Source organism: Camelina sativa, chromosome 4, assembly GCF_000633955.1.
Source record: "Camelina sativa cultivar DH55 chromosome 4, Cs, whole genome shotgun sequence".
Classification (NCBI taxonomy): domain Eukaryota; kingdom Viridiplantae; phylum Streptophyta; class Magnoliopsida; order Brassicales; family Brassicaceae; genus Camelina; species Camelina sativa.
Window position 1 is genome coordinate 23,305,657 of NC_025688.1, and position 8,423 is coordinate 23,314,079.

An 8,423-nucleotide genomic window follows, 5' to 3' on the forward strand; every position below is an offset into this window, starting at 1 on the left:
CATGTTTTTAATCCCCTATATAATAAAACAGAAGTCACAACATTGTTTTGTAGAATATATAATTTTAATAAATTGGTTACAAATAGTTTATACATTAATTGATATTGATTGATATTAATTTGTTACAAGTTATGTGGTGGGTGTAACTTGTGTAACAGTTCATTTTTGGAAGATATTGATATTGATATTAATTTGTTACAGTTTCATCTCTTTGTAATCTTTCTCATCGATTTCTTAAAGAGAATATTCTTAATTCTCTTTTTACTCACACCAAAATATATCCTCCAAAGATTTAATTGCTATCACATTATTTCCAAAACAAAAAAACAGAATATTACAAATTAATTGTAAACAGAATATAAAAAAACTGGTAAGCATAAAAAAAGAATAAAATCTAAAAAAATAATAACAATTTTTTTGTAGACTATATAATTTTTATAAATTAGTTACAAAATAGGTTATACATTAAATATATGTTGGTTAAAAAAAGGTTATAAGATTAATTGGTCAGTGGGCCACATGAATACAGTAAAAAAATATCCCAAAGAATTCTCTTAAAGAAAATATTCCAGTATGGTTAGGATATAAAACTTACATAACCATTTCTCATACATAAAATTACAAAATTAACAATATAAAACTTACAAAATATGTGTTTTTTTCAAGCCATCATGTTTAACATATGATTTTATTAAATAATATTTTATTCAAAAAACAATCATATAAATTATATTTTATTTTAAAATTATAATATAAATAAAAAGAGTTTTTCAAGTGTCCTAACTAGTAGCATACTAAAGCAATATAGCAATAGGTTAATGTATTTACTATTTAAGACAAGAAAATACAACTACAAATTGGAGTCGGGCCCACACATGTTTTAAGGGCTTGAACAGTAGTATGGGCTGTTACGTTAGAGACCAGATGGTTCAGAGAGTGAACCCAGTCGTCTAGACTTGTTCAAGTGATCAACGGTGTAAATTAAAAGTCAACATACTTGACGGCGATGCGTAAGTTCCCAGTTCGAGTCCACCACTAGAGAAACATGTATTCGATTACTGGAGCTTAGGACAAAGTAACAGACACACCGGCAGGCTTTTACTAGTCCAAATGTTTTAGAGAAACCCAATACATAATTCCTTAGCAGACAATTTAATTTGAGATTACAAAACCACCCATTAATTGTATCTCTCCATTTTCCTAGAATTTTAACTTACGTCAATAAACCCATATTTATTTTGAACAAAGCCAAAAAAAATTATTGGTTAGATAAATCGTTTCGATTTGAGTGTTTGAAGGTTGAAACACGGGTAGAAAAGCTGAGAGCTTAGCAGATAATTATAGGGAAAATTCCAGAAAAAAACCCAAAAGTGCCACCAGCTCCCAGTTTAAACTTTGAAAGTTTTGTACTTGCACTTTTATACCTCAAAATAATAATATTGCTAATATAATACTTCAAATTGACTTATATGTTCATGGATCAGAAAATTTAATAGAATTTTTAACTTTCTTAATAGAGCTATTAGCAATAGTTAACATCGTTGAATTGTTGGATGTAATGGCCACAATGCATCTGATTTTTTTTTTTTTTTTAATAAATGAAACAAACATTTAAATAAACTAAAATAATTAAAAATGATAAAATCCCAAAATCGTTTGGGGGAGTTCATAAGGAAAAAAAAATCGAGAGAGAGAGATACATAGAGTAGAAAAAGAGAATCGAAGAAGAAAGTATTCTACTGGGTTGAAATGGGGTAAGAATTGTTTCAGCCTGTCAAAATTTTAATTGATTATAACTGTTTGTGATTTCCCAGTTGATTTGAAAAATTTATGGGTTTCAGTTTTTTGGGTTTTGAGCATGTAATGTGTTTCTGAGTCTAAGTGTTTCTTTGTTTGGTTTCATATTAAAATTGCAGTGAGGAGATGATTAAACTAACAATTCACTATGGTGGAGAAATGGAGAAAGTGGAAGATGATTACAACTATCTTCAATCAAGTTCTGCAGTTCATGCTTCTTCAAGTGCACCACAGCCTTCAATCTCCTCCAACAAACCAAAAAGCAAGAAGCGTGGACGACCTTTAAAGACAAGAAAAGTGGAAAACATTCCAAGAGGAGTTGGAACATTTTGGAGTCCATTCACTGGTTCGGCCATTTCAAGTGTTTGGAGACAAGGTGTATGATATGTCTAACAATGACCCTCAACCTCCTCTTTGAATGTTCATGTCTTTCAATTTCTGTTTTAGGATGAAATCTTTTATGGTTTTTACGTTGTCAATTTTTGGTTTTGGGACAAAATATGTCTTTTGAACAAGTTCTGGGAATTTTTCACCATGAATGTGCTTTTATGTTTATCTTCCTTTTTTTTTCCTTCAGTTTTTTAGATTATCCTTTCTAATTTATATAAAATCACGATGTGTTTAAAAAAACAATCAACGTTAACTATTGTTAACAGTTCTGTTAACAAAGTTAAAAATTCTGTTAAATTTTCTGATCCACGAACATATAAATCAATTTGAAGTATTATATTAGCAATTTTATTACTTTGAGATATAAAAGTGGAAGTGCAAAACCTTCAAGGTTTAAACTGGGAACTGGTGTCACTTTGAGGGTTTTTTCCCAGATAATTATATGGAATCGGAACTGAACTAGTTATCTTTATTGAATTTGATTACAAGTCGGGTTAATGAAACCGGTTCGACAAAATAAACCACGATCCATATCACAAAGTAAGCAACATTTACTGGTAAGTGAAAAGAACAGGGTCAGTGGGTCAATACAGTAAGTTGTAACAATTTAATGCCATGAAGATGACCGTTGTGAAGACTTCTGAAGTAAATAACTAAATTGATGGAAATGAGATAACGCAAATAAGTTGGTATAACGAACCACATTGCATTAGTTAAGCTAAAAACGATATACCACAACTCCATAAGAAGCAGACAGAACACCAATGAGGGTAATTAGGAGCTTAAGTTGAAATCTGTGACTTGAGATTTGGTCTTTCTAATAAATGAGAACTTTGAATCTCAAGAGAGCAAAACACGGCATAAAATTTTGGACTTTATCCGTTTGTGATGCTCTTATTTAATTACGTCCATTATTCCTTTTTTAATGACTCTTTATTATACTTGTGATTGTTGTAGTATATGACTAAACTTCGAGAATCATTTTAAAATCCTACTATAATGCATCTCGAAAAAATGAAATTCGTTTTCTATGTTAACAACACATGCTAATAAATTGTAACAAAAAGCCAAGAAAAGTGAAAGATATGGGGGAAAAAAATATATATAAAACTGGAGAGTTGGTGAGAGTGATTAGAAATGTTTAGTTAAAATATACAGCTACTGATACAAAAGTTCGAAGCTTCTTGAGGTTTTAATAATCGTTACCGCAGAAAGATTAATCTCGAAGGTAGAGAGTTGACAATTATTTTGTTTTTACATCAACTTTATCAAATCAATAAAATTATTTGTCTTTATATCTTTCTTAACTAGCGTCGTCGATAACCGTTAAGCCGCAACTAATTACATAATTAGCATACACATTCTTCTTCTCAATAACTGAATAAGTTCCCTACCAAAAAAATAACAACTGAAGAAGTTAAAACAGTTCCAATATATGCAAAATGAACTAGTATTATACAATATGAGTTCTTGAACCTTTCAATTTTATTTTTATTTTTTCTTTCTTGTAAACCAGTTTTAAATTTCCAAGCCCATTATATTCAAACTGAAAGCAAAGCAAAAGATGATAAAAATAATTAATCACGATCTAAGCCTCTGTTAAAAAAAAGAAGATGGTAGTTTTTCTAATTTATTGGCTTTTGTTAGTATATACATTAAACTAGACGCTCTTAATTTTTTTATTAATAGTAATCATTCTATAAATGTATATATATTCGTGGAAGATTATATCAAAAGAGGCAGAGATGTCAGGGCTTTTTTTAAAAGAGCAGATGCAGGTATATCTTACAGCATCTAATATTTTGTTTATATTCTGAATTTCTGGGCTCTTTTTTTTTTGCAGTCACAATTATTTTTGGATTTTACTATACGAACCAGGTCTCTTATTATAAAACAAAAAACCCTGCTATATGTATATTATAAATAACGACAGTTAAAATTCAAAACCAACGGCTCATATTAGATCTATCAAAAACACGATGTCAGAGACTAATTAAAACCATACATAATTTGATAATTCTGCCCATGTTAATTTAGTTATGAACCTATTCTTTATTATTGTTATAAGTAGTTGTAAAAAAAAAAACTATAGATTAGGAGACAATCTCGTAGGATTGTGTCACAGATTCACAGTCCCACATGTCTCATCTTAAAGCCAAACCTGCCGTTGAAGCGAAGAAGATCTTCACTGTTTTCCCGTTCTCAGTTCACCCAACGTTCAAACAAAGTTTTTAATTTTTTACTAATATATTATAACTTTGTCTGATTCCACTCATAAAAAAATGCCAAAATTTGGCAGTTGATATTATCTAAATAATTTGGTTGTAGGCTCACCACAGTATCACAGAATTCAACTCAGATTTAGTTCTTTTTCATATGTACATTTTGAGTGAAAGGTGAAAGCATTACATGCAATCTACTTATCTTTTACTACCATTTTATTTTATTTTAGGGGCATTTGCAAAAATATTTACTATAGTTATATGATTTTTTTTTTCTTTTTCTTTTTATGGATATAAAAAGTACTAAATGTTATTTTTTAAAAAAGTAAGAGTAATTACCTATTCAATTGTCTAAATTTTCAAAGTATAAAAATGGCCCAATCGAACTATCATCATCCTATATAACTTTTTAAAAAGACAATAACAGTATTGGAAAAATTAATAGGTATTATAAGGATAACATACCAATATTATATTAATACCATTCATCATTTTCATGTGTAGTCGGGGTAGCCAAAGTTACGATTCTGCACAAATTTTAATCAAGCTAAAGAACAAATTAATTAAGAACAAATTAAGCATTGTAAACTAAAATATCTTTAGTCTTCTCATCCATCTCTAACAATGAAGACAACGGCAAGAATCGTACGGACGTCGAGGAAGTCTCATCGGAGGAAGAAGAGGAAGAACACGACGTGTAGAACGACAACGGAGACGACGGAGATTCTCCAAGAGTCATACTATTACAGCAAGAAGTGCTTGCTTCTCCGGCTGCTTCGACGGCGCGTGAGGCTGAGACGCCGTCGTCTTTGGAAATGTCGTTATTGATGATGGGTTTTTTGGTGTGTAGTGCTAAGTTCACTAGGAGATCCACGAAGGCCGCGAAAATGTATCGATGGCTGGCCTTGGCGTTGACTTTCAAGAAGTGAAGGAGAAGCGTCTCCAGGCTTTTCCAGTCGTGGTGAAGCGCGTGTGCTTCAACCATCTCTTCCATGGATCTCTTGAAATCAGTGTAAGGGTCGTTCGATTCCAAGGAGAAGAGCACGAAGCCTTCTTCTTCTTCTTCTTTGTTTTCTTCTCGCTTACTCGTAGCTTCTTCAAGTATAGAGTTGGTTTCTCCTTTGCTTTCAAATATGAGCCTCTCGGATGACCTTAGCCCTTTTATCACATTCTCTACGGAATCTGAAATCTCCGGTGGGTCGAAGTCGAGCTCATCCTCGTCTTGGTCGTGGATAGGATTGGTGAAAGTGATGGTAGCTCTGAAAGACATCGTTTTAGGTTCTTGATTACAAGAAGGCCATGGCCATGAAGAGGAATGAGATGATGATGAATTTGAATTCGAATACAAAGATGTAGAGTTGTTCTTGTTTAGAAATGGGAGTTTCATTTTTTTTTCTTTTCCTTTCGGGGACAATAAATTTGGTTTACTATTGTGTTTGTATGTTTTGGGGATTGGATTCAAAAATAAGAAAACTGAGAGAGTTAATGGAGTGAAGGGAGGGAAGGTTTTAAGGGTTTGAAGGGAGAAGAGGACAGAGAGACGAATGGGTAGGGTCTCTTTCTTTACTTACTTATTTGAACGTCTATTTTCTTTATTAAATTTTATTTGGTTGTTGTATTTAATTATTAGCTTCAAAATTTAATGTTGTTTGGTTGGGGCTCATTCAATACTATAATTCAGTGACCTTTTCCCGGTTAAGCTGTTTTCGTATTTATTATAATGAATGATGCTTTCTTGTTTTCGTTTTTCCCTTTCCTCAGAGCTTCTTCAATGTTTAGACTAGATTTATTAAAAAAAAAAAATTGAACTTTTTGAAAGGATCCTAGAAATGGTTTATATTTTAGGACTTTGGAGTATATCACAAATTATTGGGTTTGAGTACGACTGATTTCTTTTATACATACAAAATTCGCCTAATTACATCGTTTACCGTGTTGCATCAATATCTATGAAATTTAAAAGAACACAGATGAATGCAAATATTTTAATGTTAACTATTTTGAAAGTTAGCTAAGTGTCGATTGATCGCAGTTTCAAAAAGAAAAAAGAAACGATAATTGAAGCTTCCGTACTAGGGGACTACACAATTTGTATTGCACGTGGCAAAGGAACGTAATCGTTATTCCTAAAGAAAGACAAAAATATTAGGTCACATTAAAAGTTTGGTTCATAACAGAGTATTATTTTGATTTAGTTGCGTTATGATAAAAAACCCAAAACCACAAACATAAAAATCGCCCTATTTGAAATGGAAAAGATTAGCTTAAGAAAAAAAATAAATAAAAATAAACAATGGATCTGTTCGTTTCGTTGACGCTGGCGGCAGCGGCAAACGCAACTTTTTTAATCGCCGCATCTAATCGACGTTCAAAATCAGAAGCTGCGTTTGTCGCAGCGTCATGCCGCAGGTACTTGCGGTAACCAAACGAACAACGATAGATGCGGTTGATGCAGCCGCAAGTACTTGCGGCGACGAAACGAACAGACTTAATGTATATTCAAATAGACATGTAAATCAAAACCCAACTCGTATCAAACTAATAAAAAACTTAGTTATAATCAAAATAGAAACGGCACCCATATAGTATCAATCATAATATAGACTTCAAACATAAGACAAATGATTTAAATGGAAGGAAAGAAAAACGTAACATAGATAATTATATACTCCATAACGAGAAAAACTCAACAACCAAATTAAACCAACGAATCAACCAACTAACTGACCAACAAACAAAAGAGATATGACGTCGGTTTAAAGAAATTTTGTAAAATCAGACAATATCTCAACAAAAACTATGCAATTATTTTGCATTTAAAACTAATTGTTATTACACGCTTCCTCCCCGAATCGGAAACATTTTTCTATGTTTCGTGTTTCTCTTTCATGGAAGCTGCTTGCACTTGAAACCTATTTTTACATATCTATCTTTAGGTTCGCTTGCATCAGTGTGTTGCGTAGAAATGATTCTTCTACAGTCGATGTATACTTTTTTTTTTCTTCTGTAGAGTGCAGTCGATCAGATAAAAATTCAGTAATCATAGATCGTATCGGTGAATTTATATTATATAAACGGGGAGTGCCATGTGAGAGCCTCCTAACAATTCCATTTTGCACGCAACTTTCACTCACGTGCCTCTCACGCGACGCCAGTGAAGAGATTGTGACACGGGAGGAGAGATATCAAAATCATTATCATATCAAATATTTTATGAGTTACATACATATCTTTATAGAAGTAGAAGCTTCCAAATAAATTATTCAACTACGAGCAGAGATATTAGACAAATCATGTGGATTTTTAAAAGGGAAGATAATGATTGAAAGCTGTATGTCTTCCAAAATTTCTTATTATTATGTTATTGTCTTCATGGAAATTTCGTAGGCGTTTCATTTGAATAATCACATTTTCTTTTTATAACAATATTCATCATCGTTCTTAGCTTATCATTGTTTTAATAATTTGGTCCATATGTAGACTATGAATTTAAAGTTTAAACACTATATGTATCTATGGTATTAAGCTTAATTTACACCAGTCAGAAAAACTATAAATGGATCCTGTCATAGTTTTAGGTTCAATGGATAAAAGTTGATAAACCATGATACACAGTTCACTTAAATTAAACCATGCTATGAAAGACTAAATGGTGATAGATTGTGATTTTCGCTTCAGAAAGTTCAAGTCGATAAAACGTGCTTCCAATGCGAGTTTCTCAACAAACAATATCAACCATAGTATGAATTCTTTTCATATGAACGCTGACCTTGTTCAAAGTAATGCTTATAAAGAATAAACGATTAAAATTGTTAGAGCTATAATTGTATAAACAATTAAAGTAATGGAAGCTCAATGGTGGTGGAAGCTGCAAAAATAAAGGGACCATTTTGGTGGGATGTGAGGACTGAGAATGTGGTCCTTTTCCTCCGAAATCTATCATCCTTCTCTCTTCATCGCTATACCAATTACCAAAATCATGATTCCTTTCTACTAATTTACAAACTTCATAAA

General features: G+C 31.8%; 1 protein-coding gene across 1 annotated transcript; it reads right to left on the reverse strand.

Annotated features, from left to right (window-relative positions):
- LOC104782020 (transcription repressor OFP15) lies at positions 4,825-5,954 on the reverse strand. Its single transcript, XM_010506831.2, has one exon. It carries the CDS (start codon positions 5,794-5,796, stop codon positions 4,984-4,986), a length of 813 nt encoding a protein of 270 aa, XP_010505133.1. The 5' UTR covers positions 5,797-5,954; the 3' UTR covers positions 4,825-4,983.